This window comes from Bolinopsis microptera, chromosome 6 (assembly GCF_026151205.1).
Source record: "Bolinopsis microptera isolate Bmic1 chromosome 6, MBARI_Bmic_1.0, whole genome shotgun sequence".
NCBI classification, from domain to species: Eukaryota; Metazoa; Ctenophora; class Tentaculata; order Lobata; family Bolinopsidae; genus Bolinopsis; species Bolinopsis microptera.
Window position 1 is genome coordinate 2,950,640 of NC_087077.1, and position 18,667 is coordinate 2,969,306.

An 18,667-nucleotide genomic window follows, 5' to 3' on the forward strand; every position below is an offset into this window, starting at 1 on the left:
AACCCGTATAACCTTAAGACTCAAGAGACTAAAATAATTAATACCGTACCTATTTAATTCGCGTTTTTGACACCACTTGGGGGTCCAAATTTTGGGCTCTAAAACTCCTATTTCTTGGCTAATTTTGTATTTCTTCATGCTGATTTGGAGGCCATTAAAGCATTTGACCCAGTCGCAAAAAAGTTTCAGTTATATATCTTTTACGGTTTTTGCGGAAAGTCGCGTTAAAGTTGATGCCGTGGTGTCAGTAAAATGGTACGGATCCATATATATATATATATCGTCTCGCTTTATATGTAGTAAGATGACGAAATTCTTGTTGGTATAGGATTGATTTTAATTTTTTATTAGCAGCCATGATGTAGCTATACGATTGTTTATCGTTCATATTTATATCATGAATACGCATTCTTTTAAAAGAACCCTTAATACAACATCTAGTTTTTCTCCATTAGGTTTATAAAGTTAGAAAATACACGTTCGCTCCTCAAAGTCACCGCTGAATGCACTATTGTAGTTCTAGTACAGTCTTACAGATTCGATTTATTGCTCAATGTTAACAATAACAATATATCATGGATGAAAACGAGAAAATTCTGGATGCTGGAAAATCATTGTAAGGGATAGCAGTAGCAGTAGCACGATGACTGATGAGGCGAATAGAATCAGACGAAGGTTATCTATATTAATAATAATAAGGCGTATTTGCGAATTTAATGTCGACCTTATTTTAAATCTTCCGTTTTGAAATTCAAAAATGTTTACATATTCGTTACCCACCCGATAATTCTAGATTTTGAAAATTGTCAACCATCTTACCAGATTGAGAAATTCCACCTGCTCTACATTAATATCGCGTATAACTATAAGCTCACAACTGCTGTCGTAAAGAATCCAGATGGAACTTGAAACTCTGCGCAGATGTCCGACAGTTACCATAATCTGAGGTATGAATACACTTGAAGTTGAAGCTTGTTGGTACTAAACTTTAATTACAGTCTAGATCCGGATGTGTATTCACTCGATACAGTAATCACAATACCGTTGGCGTCACGCAAGGACAAAAGAGAATCGCCAAAAATCGAGACTCTAACTTCAACTCGAACTAGGCAAAATCGCAGCGAAAGATAACGAGCATGTGGTGTTAAACTTAGTTTACTAAACGGGTAGTACGTACACGGCTGTATCGTGGCTTTCGCCACGATACTATTACTAGTGATACGACACTTAGTAAAACAACAATGTGGGTCACGACGTGATACAAAAGAATATATGCCTATGGTAAATTATGCGATATCCAAGTCCAACTACAACGTCGGAATTGTATTTGTATCATTAAATCGCGTTGTCTAGAAAATATCATTAATCTGACTGAAACAACTATGTCTATAGCCCAGGCGTTCTCACTTTCTTTGTCTATGACTAACGAGAAAGTTGTGGAACACAACAAGAAAATTGAGAATAATCTTGTGCGAGAGTAGGGACCCAGATGTCGTTTCTAAGACTAACCCGAATAAATTTTAAGGAGGCTTCTCATTGCAGTAGCGGGATCATTGATCATGTTCACTTTTTAATTTATAGCTTGTATATGCAAAGTTGTCATATGAACTCTACTACAGATCTAGCTCATTTCTTAGATTTCTTTACCTGGGGACCTCAGGCTATCATGTTCATTAACATAGAGATTCGTTGTCATACGTTGTATGACCCGCCGCGCACGAAGTGCGCGGCCCCCCCCCCCCCCCCCCCCCCCCCCCCCCCCCCCCCCCCCTTGTATATCGTCGAAGACGATTCACTATAGTGAAGCGACCGTGGGGGTCACCACGTGATTCAAGAGATTCGGCGGAATGACAGGCTGAGCGCGGTAAAAGATTTCTAGGTCGGTTATATTCAACCCATGGATCACATCACCAATAGTAATAATAATTGTTGTATCACGTCGTGACCCCATTGTCGTTTCACTATAAACAGGATTAAACAGGATTAAACATGAGATTACCAGAGAGAACACTAACGGACTCGTTTTGGCTATACAAGAATGAATAAATGAATAAATAAAATTATCAAAACTGAATCATTTAAAAATAATAAAATTTAACCGTTTACAATTTCACGAAAATAAAAGAAGATCGTCTATAATAATTTAAGGTAATACAGTAAATAAAGTTCGAGTACTACATCTGTTTGCGAGGGTTATAAGGGACGTTTTAGGAGGATTACGTAGATTTGAGGAGTCTGTAAGGTACTTCCCGAAACCTTTTATATGGGGTGAGTTCATTATTGCTCCATATTCTTTTAGCATCAACAGACTTTTGAGGTTGTCAGAGAGGTTGGACCTGAGTTGATGGTTATAGTAGGGGCACTCAGTTAGGACGTGGTCTTCGGTTTCTAGAATGGGAGTTTCAAAGGAGGGGAGCTCCTCTAAAAAATGTATGACATCCGTTTCTGAGGAGCAGCAGAAGCGACACGTTTTAAGAGCTGTGTTGAGTTGATCTTTGGTGTAGCGACCTTTTTCTATCCTAAGATCGTGACTGCTAGATCGGAGTTTAGCAATATTGACCCTTTTAAGCCGGCAGGGGAGCTGTAAATAGGGTTCTTCGCCAAACTCGAATTTAACCGCTGTGTAGAAAGACATTTTGGGCTGGTTGAGGAGATCTCTCTTCCAATGGTCAACAAATGTCTCATGTATGTACTCACAAGCGTCTAGGGTGGGTGATAACTGCGGCTTGGAGACTGTACTCATCTTGGCAATAGTTGACCAAGCATCATACCAGGTTAGATTCAGTAGCTTTTGCTCTTGAAAGGTGTGGTGCAAAAGAGTGTTCACGTTACCTTCTACCGCCAGTGATGCCCGATGGAAGTAAGCTAAACATTGGGGAATGACGGTAACTGTTCAGGGGGTTCTACCAGTGTCACCATAGCAGAAGTTGTTATTAGCTTTCTTGTGAACGCCTAGTACAGTATCCATTTGAGAATCTTCAGATGAGTTGTTTCGAGAGGATCTTTAGCTGCAGATTTAGGCAGGCTCACTTCTTCTTTTTTCGACAGGATAGCCTTTACGATGTTTGTTGATGAGAGCCAGACGGGACATGCATAGGTCGCTACAGGCTTTACTAGACTATCGATGAGTTTAAGCATCGTGCTGGTAGATAGCGCTTTTGTGTTGATAATTCGCCTCATTGAGAAGAATGAGCGTAGAGCTTTCTTCCTAAGTTCGTCGATAGCTTGCTTAAACGATCCATTCAGAGAGAATTGGATTCCGAGATAGCAGTATCTTTTTACTGGTATAATGTCCAGGCTTCCTAGTTTAAAGCCATAAGAACATTTAAGTGTTCGTGAGCTTGTATTGAAGACCATCACACTGATTTTTTCGATGTTCACTGATAACTCCCATTTTTCTGCATAGTCGTGCAAGCAATTCAGCAACGTTTGTAGGCTGAACGCGTCAAGTGCTAGGAGGACTAAGTCGTCAGCCCATAGGAGGTGGCTTACTTTGATGCCGTTTAAAATTGGGACATTCAGCTCTTCGATTTGTTCCAGTCTGATGGAAAGCTCGTGGATATAAACTTTGAAGAGCTCAGGGGACATCGGGTGCCCTTGTTCTGTGCCGATGGTAACGTCGATAGCAGCGGAGAGCTTTTGGATCATATCAGCTTAACTCGGGTTGACGAGTTGTTATACATGTGGCTGATGCAAGTGAAGAAATTGCCTGAGAGACCCATGTTGCCCAGTTTGAACAGAAGTGCATCCCTGCATACACTGTCAAATGCCTTCCGATAATCGACGAAGCAGGCAAATAGTCGCTTCTTCTCTTTTTTGACATATTTCTCTATGATAGTGTTCAGGGTGAGCAAGTGGTCATTACATTGTGCTCCACTCCTGAATCCCAGTTGATACGGTCGGTCGGGATAAGCTATTTCCCTAAATTCTATCAGCCGTTTAAGGAGCATGTTCGAAAATAGCTTGCCAAGACAGCTGCCAATGGTAATGGCCCGATAGTTATCGGGGTTCTGACGGTCACCCTTTTTATGGAGTGGAGTGGTGATAGAGTTGTTCCAAGGGTAGGTTCCGCACTGAAGACAGGCATTGAAAAGCTTAACTAGAACAAGTTGGAGTTGCTCGTTGGAGTTTTTCAGCATCTCGTTTGATATCAGGTCATCGGACACGCTCTTGTTGTTCTTCAGTTTCTTGATCGCATCTTTTGTCTCCTGTAAGGTGAAGTCTCGATTCAAACTGTCGACTAGGTTTTTAGTGTTCTGCAGCTCGTCGGTTGTGGGAGTAGAGACGACGTCATCATCTGCGTGGTGATTCTTACTACACTTACGGTTGTAAAGGTCGTTAAAAAATTTATGAAAGAGGAGAAGATCATAAATGTCAAATGGCTCTTCATCTTTGTGTTGTTCGGACAGTTGCTTGAGCGCCGCCCAGTTAACATTACCACTTTCGTTTATCTTTTGATTCATCTCGAACAGATATTTCCCCTTTTTCGTGCTCTTAATAGCCCGGTACTCCTTTTTTTTGAGAAAGTGCTGATACTGATAGCGAAGGAAATTGCTGTGTGGGTTGCGATTTGCATTCCTGTCAGCTCTGCTAGCCTCACTTTTCGCACGCCTGCAGTTAAGATCAAACCATTTTTTCTTGTTAGTACGTGTTCCACGTTTGGTTGTAGTAACCGAATTCGCAAGGTTGTGGTATGTTGCGACCATCGATGGTAAATACGTCAAAAAATCGCCTGTAAATACGCCGTATTCAAAAATTCTAAGAAATACGTGAAATACGGCAAAATTTGGCGCTTAAATTCTTTGATGGTAAAATTTTTCAAAATACGCGCGTATCTCTATGGAAATACGTGATTACAGATTTTACCAAAACCCATAATCATGGGTAGAGTGGACCGCTGCCAGTGTCTCTCTTTCCCAAACAAAAGGAAATGATATTAATTTGACTGACCGTTCTCAAATGCAAAATGATACCGAGAATGAAATCGGTCGCTCGCTTTTCCCATTCATTCACGGCTTACGAATTGTAATAATTTTCGATTGATTACATGTCAATCAGATGCTGTAAAAATCTCTTTGGGTTGCGTTCGGGTCGATACCTAGTATTTCGGGGTAAGGGTGGTAGTTATCACTTATTGAATTAGCTGAAGTTTATTGAATCTTTATTGCCGAGTACAGCTGCCTTTGGGTAGTTCTTCTTAATCTATTACAATTGTAAATGAATGGGAAAAGCGAGCGACCGATTTCATTCTCGGTATCATTTTGCATTTGAGAACGGTCAGTCAAATTAATATCATTTCCTTTTGTTTGGGAAAGAGAGACACTGGCAGCGGTCCACTCTACCCATGATTATGGGTTTTGGTAAAATATCATCTCTTTTTGATTATAATGTCAGGCCCAGGGTACTTTATAAAGTCGAAATATAAACTGATATCTTCATTATAATAAGGAGGAAGTTTCAACGATTTCGAAATTTTTCCTTTAAAAACATTTCCTTGTGTTTAGGTAAGCATATCGGTCCATCACTGACTGAATATACCACTTAATACTCATTCAAGTTGACATTAAATTCATATATAATGACATTAAACTGTCGTGGCAAAGCAGAATTTGTTGGAAATCACGAATGAGCAAAATGTTCACCTTTCGCACGTGCAAACTTTGAGCGGACGTTGCATGCGCATCCAATATTGAATCGCCGTAAATTTTTGCATGTAATTGTTTTATATATAGCTTGATAAGCATGCAAAGTTTCAAAGTATTTCAAGAAGAACTGTAATCACAACGGCACTCTAAAGTTGACAGAAAATGACGAAAACAGCAATTTTCAGTGATTTTAGCAATTTTCTATCAATTTGGGCGTGTCCCCACGTGTGCAACTTTTCGATTTTCAACTTTAAAACTAGCCTAATGCACAATTTATACCTATAGGAAGCAGAACTGAGCTCCACAACCCAAGGCATGGCCCAACACCAAAGAATACTAAATCGCAAAATTGACGTTTTTATAAAATAATTCTTCAAAAAAGCACAAACTTCAATGACGAATATCTTTATGAAGGAGCAAGCTAGAAAAACTTTCCGGTAGATTTTCAGAATGCTTGAACAATTATCTAAGATGAAATTTTCCTCAGATTTTGAATAAAATTACTCCTTAATGGGTTAAAATTAATTTTAAAAGTTATTACTTTGTCAAAAATCAAGTTTTAAAAACGGTTAACTTGATGACGTCATCAAGGGGTGTTTATGACGTCAAATAAATTTTTTATACAATGTAAACTAAAGTGTAAACAATTATTTGCAAGAGCTGTGGTCGGAAATGGCTGTATCTTTTATACTTTTGAATCTATGGACACTTAAATACAAGCTACAATTGACTGGCAAAGCGTCTATCCCTGAATATATATGTATATCTATCTATGTCACGACAATCTGTCGTAAAACAGGGGTTCTAGAAAACCTATTTCCCGATGCCCCTGAAACTTGAAACTTTTTTTGCAGTCAATTTGGTCAACGTCTAGACGCCCTGAAAAATTTCAGATCTCTAACTCAATTTTAACATGGTTTTTAGGGCACCTGAATATGGCGATTTTGGGTTTTTTACCGAATTTCGTATAACAGTGCTGGCGAGTATTTTATGCAAATTTCTTAAAAATCTGAACATAACTATTTTTTATTCCTGTCATCTTTGACATCAAATTAGAATGTTTTGAACTAAAAATAAATCTGCTGAACGACTTCCGATGAGTCTTAATGCCTGGAAAACTCCTGCCGGAGGCGGCGGCCTTCGGCCGCCGCCTCCGGCCGGAGTGCACGCTTCGCGTGCACAAAAGAGGCTTGTAACGTGTACCAAAGGGGGTATAATAGTAAAAGGGGTATAATAGTAAAGGGGGTATAATAGTAAAGGGGGTATAATAGTAAATGGGGAACATAGTATACCCACAATAAATGCAACGGTCGTGCTTGCCAGCACTGTGATTAGTGATATTTGCGCGTGCGTCGCTGGCTCAGTGGTATATAGCAATACTGACAGTCGTTTTGGAGACTTTACCGTTACGGTGCTCGAATGAAAACGCTGCAGCGACTTGCTATTCTTATGCTGAACCAACCAATCAGTCAGTCTGCTGCAAAGCAGAGCTTCTAAGGGTATAAAGCAGTTATGCCTCCCTCGAGGAATAGACTTTCAACCGAGACCCAGTTCCAGTGAATTTTTTCTATTACAATATTTGCAGACTAAGATCACAAGTCTCTCTTGCTTGAATTTTGAAACCGGTTACCGGATTAACACGGACTTCCCAGCGGCATAAATTTAAAAAGTGACTAGGAATCCAGCCTGGAAAGAAAAAACGGCTATAATAAATTTTTAAAACGGCTATAATAATTTTTTCGGCCGGAAGACGATTTCATTTCACCTTGCTAGTTATATTACAGAGGTATTTTTAGTTATTCATTAGTTATTCATAATTGCCAAAAGTATCATGGGAAAAAAATGATCCTATCCAAGTCTCGAACTCGCTATCTGATGATATGGAGCTAGCGTATTAACCAATTAGGCCACGATTCCATGTACTGTAATGTAATATTTATATATATATCTTCGCGCGTTACTGCAACTTAATTTGAAATACGTAATTTATCATCGGGAAATACGTATGCGTAGTATCTACGCGTAGTCTCCCCAAAACGCATTTACCATCCTTGGTTGCGACCAAATCTTTATTGAGCCGTGTTGCTTCGTCTGCTGTGTTCGCTGGTTGGTTAAGGAGGTGTTCTATTTTGTCCTTAAATGTCTGATCATTCTGTGCCGAGCGAAACTGGGTTGCTGAGTCGGCAGAGAGATTCTCTGATATGTTCCATTTGAAGGATTTGGGTGCATCCTGGATGTCTTTAGTGTCATTACTGGTAGAGATCCTCTTTAGATGATTGGTAGAGATAGTCATAGAGAGTGGTCTGTGATCGGAGTACTGGGATATGCTCTCGATTTTGAGTTGGCGAATTTTATCGTGGAGACTCGTGGATACGCAGATATAGTCAACAGTGCTAACACCGTGGCGTTGAATACAAGTGGGTGCACCAAAAATGTCACCCAGGGTCCTACCATTGAGAATGACTAGACCAGTTGTTTGCAGGAGTTCGATGAAGGGTCGCCCGTTTGTGTTCAGCTTAAGGTCCGAGTTGTTGCGTTTCGTCAGCTGTTTGCAGTAATGGGCGTTAAGTTCGTAGTCTTTCAGGTGTCTATTGTCAGACATCATGTCATCCATTGTGCCAGTTCTAGCGTTAAAGTCACCGAGAAGAATGACATCCTCGCTGAGCGGTATATCTGCCAGGAATTCTTGGAGGTGTTCTAGAGTTGAGTTGCTGACTTCAGTTTCTATATCTCTTCTCCGCTTCTTGAAAGAACCATTGGTTGGAGAGTCGTATACATTAACTAAATAGGTGTTCCTATCAAGATCAAAATAGTTGGCTTTCAGCTTAACTACAACGATGTCCTCCGAGGCGTTCATCTGGACATGAGTTACACCGGCTTGTAGGCTTTTATGGACTCCAATACAGACACCACCAGAATTTGACCCCTTTCGGTTTGAGTTAAAGCAGCAGTAGTTACTAAAGTTAATCTCCCCTTTAGTTTCTTGCAGTGCAAAGATATCGTGGCTTTTGAAGAGATCTTGGATTTCGGGTATGTCGACTTTAGGTCCTTCAGTTTTGTCCCGAGAGTGGTTGATGTTCCAACACAGGAACCTAAGGGAGTGCCGGGACCTCTTTGGTGTAGATTTAGTCATCGCTATATGATCATATTGTACGTTATATAAGATATATCGTTTCTACGAGTACGATAAAGGGGAGCCGCGCACTCGTGCGCGGCGGGTCATACATGATACAACGTATGACAAACTAATTATACGTCACTGATTGTTGACGTGATCTGACCCCTCTTTGGGGGCCGGATCAGTTTCCTATCCATAATTTTTAACGCAGCATTAAGACTCTGAGCCATGACTTCCCTAGTGATTTCTCTTTTACCACTGAAACTCTGAGCTACACACGCGTTAACATGATCTGCTTTAGCAAGTCCGAGAGTTAGCTGGATCCATTCAGCTCCATCATCTCTCACTTCATCAAGCTTATAAGCCTTAAGTATTTCTCCGATTTATACATCACACAACCACGGCACCGGTTCAACAAGCAAGTCTTATCAACGTAATGATAATTGTAACTGATAAGCGAGCAACAACGTATTGAAAAGAGTAATTACTGAACTGGTGAATATTGAAAAGTGTAATTACTGAACTGATGAATATTGAAAAGAGTAATTACTGAACTGGTTAATATTGAAAAGAGTAATTATTGAACTGGTGAATATTGAAAAGTGTACTGAACTGATCGATGAAATGCCGTTCAACTTCAAGCATCATGGTTTGGATGGAATGTCGAGATACCATGAATTGTTTGTTGATAGTGGTGTGAGTTTCGATGGTACCTTTTCTGAAGGCGATAGTTTATAGGGTTAGGCTACCGTAGGCTTGAAGCCTGGCAGTGCCCTTTGCTGCTTCGGGTAGTTCTTCTTAATCTATTACAATTGTATGTGAATGGGAAAAGCGTGCGACCGATCTCATTCTCGGTATCATTTTGCATTCCAGATGCCAGAAGGTTTATAAAGTTAGAAAATACACGTTCGATCCTCAGGCTCAAAGTCACCGCTGAATGCACTATTGTAGTTCTAGTACAGTCTTACAAATTCGATTTATTGCTCAATGTTTACAATAGTAATACCAATATATTCTGGATGAAAACGAGAAAATGCCAACAGATCCTTGCAAACTCCAGTTCTTTTTACAGCATCCTGTAGGAACTGACCGGATATTCGGCTTTAATGTCCGGTTCCGTTTTCGGTCCGGTTTCCAAGAATTTGGCCGGATATTCAACCGGAAATTTCTTTTTAAATGTTTGAAATGTATATTTGTGTCTAAATTCTTACTAATACTAAGGGGCATCCAGTAAGTGCTCTCATGTCTCAGTGACCAGTAAATTCCACGCCTCCACGGTAGCTTGTTATCCGTCGGCGAATGTTCTATACCCGTCCATGTGAAATTTTGTGTAACACAGAGAGCCAAAATAGCTACCATTTATTATGCTTTATTTATAAGCATTTCAAGCCCCTGCTTTATTGTGGTGAGCAAACCCGTTGCTAACTCCCCTTATATCAATGAATAAAACAAAGGCCATTATCCCATTAAAGCTTTAGACATTATCCTCGCGGTTACATCGACGCCGTGAACTTATCTTTATGATCAGAGCTGGCTGCTGGATCTTGGGCTTTACTTCCAAAGCAATTTGTACATTTGTGCCAGGCAAATCGCAGTGAATTCAATGTGCGTTCGCGTTCCGATTTTAATCCAACTCGTTTCTAGGGCTCATGGTAGTCGGGTGCCGCACACGAGCGATAAGACTTATTGGCATTGCTATAAGGGAAGGGGGGGGGGGGAGCGCACAAAACGGACAAAAATGTTATGGAAATAACATTTAGATGCTTTCTCCTCCTCGGCCTCCTCCTCCTCCTCCTCCTCCTCCTCCTCCTCCTCCTCCTCCTCCTCCTCCTCCTCCTCCTCCTCCTCCTCCTCCTCCTCCCCCCCTCCTCCTCCTCCTCCTCCTCCTCCTCCTCCTCCTCCTCCTCCTCCTCCTCCTCATCCTCCTCCTCCTCCTCCTCCTCTCCCTCCTCCTCCTCCTCCTCCTCCTCATCCTCCTCCTCCTCATAGTGATAGTGATACATGCAAGGTGATTTTAAAAGAATGTTGCGATTTAAAAAAATCATATCCGATTCTAAAGGGCGCTTGACAGTTGACCGTGACGTTAAGTTCCTCGTTGAAACGTCGGATTTGGGCGCACCACTTTCGGCTTTCTTATCGAAATATTATGGCCCGAGGCAAAGTGCTGCGAAGTAGCCTGCACCGGGTCAATCCGGATTAACTTAGACAAAAAAAAGTCTGATCCAGGCCCTTGGCTCTTTCACTTTGCCAAGGTCCATCCAGTCAGTGTTTCCAGTGAACACTGAACAGTACGTTAATGGTAGCTTTTAATCAGCGGATGTTGCAAGCAGATGGTTTCCTGCTTTGTTGTGGCATACAAACCCGTTGCTAACCCTCCATAAAAACAAAGATCATTATGCAATTAGAAAAGCCATGGACATTGGACATTGGACAATGCCCTCTGTTAGAGCGTCGCCACGACCTTGAGAGAGTTGGGTTTTTAGTTTTATGTCTAGCGCACTCTAAGATCAAGTTTAGTTGAGCAAGGCATAGTGATTTCTTGATGTGTCATACTCAATACTTCAGTAGTCAGTATGGTACGCAGTTTTCCTGTTGGTGTTTCGATCGTCTTTCTGATCCAGTGGCTCGATTATCCGGTAGTGCAGACGACAACCTCTCCGGCAAAATACTCTACATCATCGCCATATACAAACTCAGATGGTAGCTATAACCGTAAGTTTATTTAAATTCCATGTTGATGTATTGTAATGCCTCTTAAAAGCTTGAGATAAATTCAAATACATTTATATCATGATATAGGTGAGCCATACTGTGAAAGTTACAATTTCAGGGTACTCGTGCACAGTCCAAGAAAATAACGGTTTTCTGAAGAATATCTGCAAAATGGGCTATAGTACATTTTACAAATGCACCAACTCTGATGTCTTCTATAGCCACATTTCCCATCCGATGAGAGATAAGTATCATGCCGTATATTTCACAGAAAGCACTGTTGACAAAGTTTGTGATGACGACCCACATTTTTATCAAGCATGCGGACTTAAAGCCAGGGAGGTAAGAGTACAAAACAAGTTTAGTGGTACTGCATGTGGAGACCTCTTGTGTAGAAGAAAGAAGTACATAAAGAATCGGGAAGATTGGTGGTTATGGATGCCATCAATTAGAACACTTTACTGGTTAAGATCTCAAGGTAGGCTTTGTGATGAAGTTCCTGACTGTGTCAATACAAACATTGATGAAACTGATTGCGATAAAGCTAAAACTGAGATGAGTTCTTCAATAAAAAATGGTTACACTGAAGGTGATAAGTGTAACGGTAAATTAGCCATAGCAATAGGTGAGGATTACCATTTCAAATACTTTGAAGATGAAAGTGACTGCAATGGCTATAAGTATGGGCTACACTGTGGGGAAGATTATTTTCCGCCAATTGAAGTTTGTTATCGTAAGTCCAGGTGTGGCTCCAATGACATTGAGGACATCTGCACTGCGACAAAAGTAACACAAAATTCCTGCATTCACAGAAAAACTGGTAAATATGTTCCCATATTTGACATTACCCGATGTGCTGCTTTCCAATTGGATGATTCGTTTACCGGATATGAGTACATAGATTATACGAGTACATATGAGTATGAGTATATGTATGGTGAGTACATGTCTGATGGGCGCCTTAGGCGTAACGCTTTTACGCTTTATGATGATTATGATGAAAAAGAAGGAGATCCTCCTAAACAATACTTCAGCTACTGTCAAAATTTTATGGATCAGTCGAACTGCACTGACCCTGATAGGACAGAAATGAAGTGTAAGATTGGGGGATACTTATCCACTGTATCCAAGTTAAAGATATGTGTCAGTTATCCAATTTGCGATGATGGCCTCGACACTAACTGTATTACTTTATCGCAATTTTGCTACGTGCACAAACATAAGCTCTGTGACAACATTGATGATTGTCAAGATAGAAGTGATGAAACCCACGACCTGTGTAAGAGCACCACAGAGAAGGGTTGTCAGCGGATGACTTGGAAAGTTGGTGTCCTCCCGCTGCCACTGTCTTGGCTGCACGATGGAGTGGAGGACTGTTTGGATGGGAGTGATGAGAAGGAGGGTGGTTGACTTGCGGTGTTGGTAAGACACTCCGGTTTGTGCGAGACAACTCGTCATGTGAGAACGTGCTGCTCTGCCAGGTAGGTGATCCAGGCTATGTGGAGTTTAATCTGCTGTGTGATGGGAGGGAAACATGTGGTAATGAACAGGAAATGTGCGACGAGTCCCACGAGAAGCAGAGCCTATCCAGGAGAGCGATGACGACAAACAGGGGCCTAAGCAAACATATCTCATACTGCATAGACGGACTATCGAGTGTCCAAAATCTTACCAATTTATGTACCACTGATGAATTTATCTTTCCTAAGCAAGAGATCTTCGGAATTGAGGAAACGAAAGTACATTTACCCAAAACTGCCAGGAATTGCGATCATCTGTATGGAGAGGAATATGTCTACACCAGCTGCAATGGCAGATGCCTTAATTCTTCCTGCCCTCTCAAAGACATACCCAAGTATGAGTCATGTCCAGGACAGTATCCAAACAGAGTAGGAACATTAGTCAACAATGAGTACATCACCTTCTTTAGGAAGTCCTTCTACAATTACGTCTACGTCAATGATTTCTTTGTCTGTAAAAACGATTTAAAATGTGTGGACTATGCCCAAGTTTGTGACCTGGTAGATGACTGCGGGGATGGGTCAGATGAGGCACAATGCACCAACCACTTTCAGTGTAAAGACAACCAAACACGGCAGTACATTCCAGTAACGAAGCTATGTGATGGGAGAATCGACTGTCTAGATTTATCTGATGAATGTAATAAGGAGTGTTCTAAAGAAATACTGAACAATGTCCATCTTAAGAGAATTTCATGGACGATAGGAGTTACTTCTGTGGCAGCAAACTCTGTTATTATAGTAAGGACCCTCATCTCCCTCAGAAAGTCCAGGACTTCTGTTGCGTTTATCAACAAATCCTTAATTCTAGCAATAAGCATGGGTGACCTAATGGTAGGGTCATATCTTCTAGCAATATCGGTTTTGGATACAGCAGTTTTTGGGAAAGACTACTGCCTAAGGCAAACAAGTTGGCTTACCAGTTTTGGATGTTCAATGCTAGGAATCTTCAGCACTTTTGGTTCCCAGGTCTCCCTTTTCTCTATGACAGGACTCAGCTTGGTTAGGCTGGTTGGGATTTGGAATTCTATGAGGATCCCAGGTGAAGTAAACTTGAAAAAGGTCCTTCAAATACTCGTTGGGATGGTGACCATCATGCTGTTTTCTGTAGTTATTGCGGTTACTCCCCTCGTCAAGAACTTTGAGGATTTCTTTGTCAATGGGCTGCATTATGATTCAAGAATGAAGCTCTTTATGGGCTTTTCAGACAAAGATAAGCACTTCAGTGTACTAGAGAAATATTATGGCAGGATGAGAAACAGAACTCTGACTTGGGGTCAGATCAACAAAATGGTGGATGGGATGTTTTCTCATGACCTAAAATATGAGGACTTCACCAAGACAAAGACGAAAGTGGACTTCTTTGGAAATGACGGGGTTTGCTTATTCAAATACTTTGTCAAAGAACAAGACCCCCAAAGAATGTTTGTTTGGGCAATCCTTTTTCTGAACTTTGCCTGTTTCATTTTCATATCTGTCTCTTACGTGATAATAGCCTTTCTGTCCCATAAGTCCTCGCAAAGTGTAGCAACTGCCGGAAATGACAAACAACTGCAACAAAGAAAACAACGGATTAATAGACGAATCTCCATGATCATAGTAACAGATTTCTGTGCTGGGCGCCCTTTATTATCACCTGCGTTCTTCACTCACTAGAGTTGGTTGATGCTACTGACTGGTATGCACTTTTCTCTATGGTTATCCTTCCCATCAACTCTGTCATAAATCCAATCCTGTATGATGACTTCATCTCAAAGTACATTGAAAGAGCAACCTCAAAAATGTCTTCAGTAACTCAGCCTATAATATCATTACTGTGGAGGTCCATAAGCCGAAACCCTCCTGAGACTGCAGAAAATGATATTGCTATGGACGAAATAAACATCTAAATGATGATGACGATTTTGTGGATCATTCAAGCAGAAGAAAACAGTCTCATCTTGTAAGTGGCAACTGATGTTCCAAAGCATTCTGTACGGTGTCTATTTAAGTATTTATTTTAGTATTTGTTTTTCTGAGAGCAATCAAAGCTCAGATAAATATTGTCTTAACGCTGATTCATAATGTTAGACTTAGAGGAATAAACTAGAAGTTTTTGTGAGTATGTTAAGAGGGCATGAAGTTGTGGATACAACTGAGATTGAGATAGTGCATAGACACGATTCTGAGCTTAAACGTTGGAGGGAAGGGGGCGACATTTGTTATTGAGAGTTGCGCTCCATATCAGAGTTTACTGATTTATAACTGGAAGCGTCCCGATCTGCACGGGCTTCGGAGTGGGATTGTATCGTGTTGGGTTGAGGTTGTCAGAATTTGGGTTTAGTTCGAGTTGGGGATCTTCGTTGGGGCGACCATCGTGTCTTAGCATTAGTAGAATTATGTAGCTGTAGGAATCTTCGTATTTTAGTTATCTTATATTCATTGTAGTATTTATCTTTATGTAGTAACTAGTTTTACATGTATCATTCTAAGATTATTATTTGTAGACGGTTATTTTTAGCTGTCGATCTTTAATAATTGATTTTCACTTCTCTTAGAAATTTATAAGTATGATGCCCCACTCGCTATCTTTATGATATAACTTGGATCACTAGTATCAAGTTACACTGTATCAAACTGTATTATAGTAGCTTTAGTTTTCGTTGCCATTCGCGTGAGCTACGAGTAACACTACTATATAAGTATAACTAGCTCCAGGACCAGTTCGCCAGTGTAAACACCAGCTGATCTGGTGTGTACTTTATGCCACACTTCATGCCACACTGGTGTCAATGCTAGAGCCCCACTTGAAGGACCCTGCACCACTTGCCGGAGACAGTGGGCGTACATCATGTGCTTATCCTGGTGCCACACCACTATATTGGGGTGGATGTTGGGGTGGGTAGTGCTCCAGACCTCTAGACACGATGTTCACGAAGGAGACCTGGTGTCAGGAGTCAGCTAGGATAATGGCCAGGTCGTAGATAGCTGTGATGTGACTTCCTCCCATGAAGGCTCCTGTGATGATATTAGCGGGGGAGGAAACTAGGGGGGACACAGAGGAAAAACAGTAGCATCCTGGAGTGATTAGTGAGTAGAGAACAAGGGCCTGGAGTCAATCACAAATATTTTAATTGAAATACAATATTGTGCGTAAAATTAATCTTTTTAAATTTATGCTGATATCCTTTCTCTCTCTCCCTTCCCTTGCTTTAACTTTAAGATCGTGAAGGGGACAATTTCCACCCAGCTGTCAGGCCACTTTTAAATACCCCGTAGCTTACTTTACGGTACATTACTCATAATTTACCTTCCAGGACCATAGAGATACATACAAGCCACACCGGTTATACTTTACGTCACAGCAACTCTTCGCAAAAGTAAAGACTAAAGCGATAAGAAGACTAAAGACTATCGAACCTAGACCCCTATAGAGTATAGACACCTATAGAAACTTACACAGATTTACAGAAGGAACAACCCGGTTAGCTTCTTCTTATATTTATACAGTATTGCCATTGGTATCTATTGTTACCTTTTATCCTTGCTAGTTAATTAGGATTTTGGGTAAATTGAAGTAGGATTGAAGTAGGATTGAAGTAGGATTGAAGTAGGATTGAAGTAGGATTTTACGTTGGCCCCAGCTGTTTTATCAGCTGATATTTCTGGTTGAAGCACTGAACTACCAGTGACTTCAGATAACGTCAGACGTCAGATAACGACACTATATCTTTACATTAATATACGTTAATTGTATAAATATGCCAACTTTCGTCCCGCCTGTTCACCTAATCACGTACTGATAAAATCTCGCTGTGTAAGCAACTCATTCCAATCATTTTCCATCGCTCTCTCTACTTTACAATCTTATGAGTTACGCTCTGATAAATATATACAGATAGATTTCGACCCCCACATTCGTCTGTCTGTATCACCTGTAAGTTTGGGTATTGAGGTATATGCCCATATATGGTAGTGTAGGATTACCTTACATGGCTGGTGTGCAACCACCATATGTTTGGTGATTTCCTTGTGCAGTACTGTACATACATTTTTCTCAATTTTGTAGGGATTTCTAATTGCTAAACACGTCTGTAATGATGTACAAGTATTAAAAAGTGTATTTGCTCGTAAATTTCTTGTGGTTGCTTGATATGTTCGTGCTTTACATTTTTCCCAGTATTTGTTACTTAATGTCGAATCAATCAAATTTATTCGTCATATTTAGACATCAATGAACTCTTAAATAATATTTGAAATCTTGCTAGTTTCTCATTTTTTGCGAGAATTTGTACAACATTTTTATTAAATGAGTCCTAGCTAGATTTAAGAGACTTGTTTCTTAACTGTTACCATTTATTATCCAACTACTGCCAAACGTAGTCATTTAATGATAAGTCAGGATAACTGCTAATTGAAGGGTAATTGCTAATTGAAGGGTAATTGCTAATTGAAGGGTAATTACTTAGAACAATCACTCATGAGTTAACACACTAGCTTATACTGGGTCCACTTGAAATACATCATTGTGCTGTGGATGATGATGGATTATTAGCAGTAAAAAGCAGGGTTTATTTTTACATGCCAGGAATACCGTTCCTATGACTGCAAATGTTTCTTGGGCGAAATTGTATTGATCCCGTCTGTTGCGACAAAGAAAAGGCTTTTATCAGGGAAGGAATTATGACTGCTGAGTAAGATTTTTTTTTCTTAAGATCTAGCGATAAGATCAGTAACCAGTACTTTAGATGGGCCTATTACTGTCACGTGGATTATGATCTGAGGCACCGACCCTGATTTGCAAGTCATTAGAAATTGTGATATAGGAATAAAGGAGTGGTACTGGATTCAGCTTCAAGTTCTATAAACCCTGCGGTTATGCGCGTAAACTGCTATAATAATTACCATCAGTCGATCAAATATTACGTCCGCTCATCTATTTTTCAGTTGCTTCCTATCCCATCAAAATACTCCAGATTTTTGTTCAAACACCACCCAGTAAGCTTTGAAGGTCCCTGACGGACTATCTCGTTAAAAACCACAAACAAGTGACCGCCCCAGATAAGTGACCACCCCAGATAAGTGACCACTCCGGATAAGTGACCACTCCAAACAAGTGACCGCTCCAGATAAGTGACCACTCCAGATAAGTGACCACTCCAGATAAGTGACCAGCTAATCTGTCATTACTTACAGTTGACGACACTGTTATAATCATCTGGAGTCTTATTATAGAGCACACTCTAGCGCAGGTGTTTTTTATATCGTACTGCTTTTGATATATAGCAGTATATATATATTGTGTATGTTTGATCATCACGGATCCGTTGTCTTAACCACGTTCAATTCTCCCGTGATTTCCGCCAGTCGTTAGCTGTGTGCATGTTTAAATTGATCAATTTACTGTAAATATGTAGCATACCAGGGTAATAGTTTTCTAGTGTTTAGTAGTGAGGGCTCACCAAATGTGTCCATATATCAATTTAAAATATTTTACATTCTTACAAGTCAAACATGATAAGTGGCGAACACTAACAGTTGATGATATATTTGTTCAGATATCACGTGAAGGATAAACTTAGATAGACCCCCTGAGAGAGAGGTGGAGTGACATAATTCACGCGTTACACAGCATGCTCTATCTTTATCACTGCGTGCTCACAAATCTACCGGCCCTGTTCCCACAACTTTAT

General features: G+C 40.5%; 2 protein-coding genes across 2 annotated transcripts in view; one reads left to right on the top strand and one right to left on the bottom strand.

Annotated features, from left to right (window-relative positions):
- The window catches only part of LOC134816240 (uncharacterized), a 96,841-nt gene that overhangs the window by 61,702 nt on the left and 16,472 nt on the right, over positions 1–18,667 (top strand). The gene's annotated exons all lie outside the window — the stretch shown is intronic.
- Positions 2,953–3,648, bottom strand: LOC134816971 (uncharacterized). The gene has a single exon (XM_063826031.1). The coding sequence runs from the start codon at positions 3,646–3,648 to the stop codon at positions 2,953–2,955; it is 696 nt and encodes a 231-aa protein (XP_063682101.1).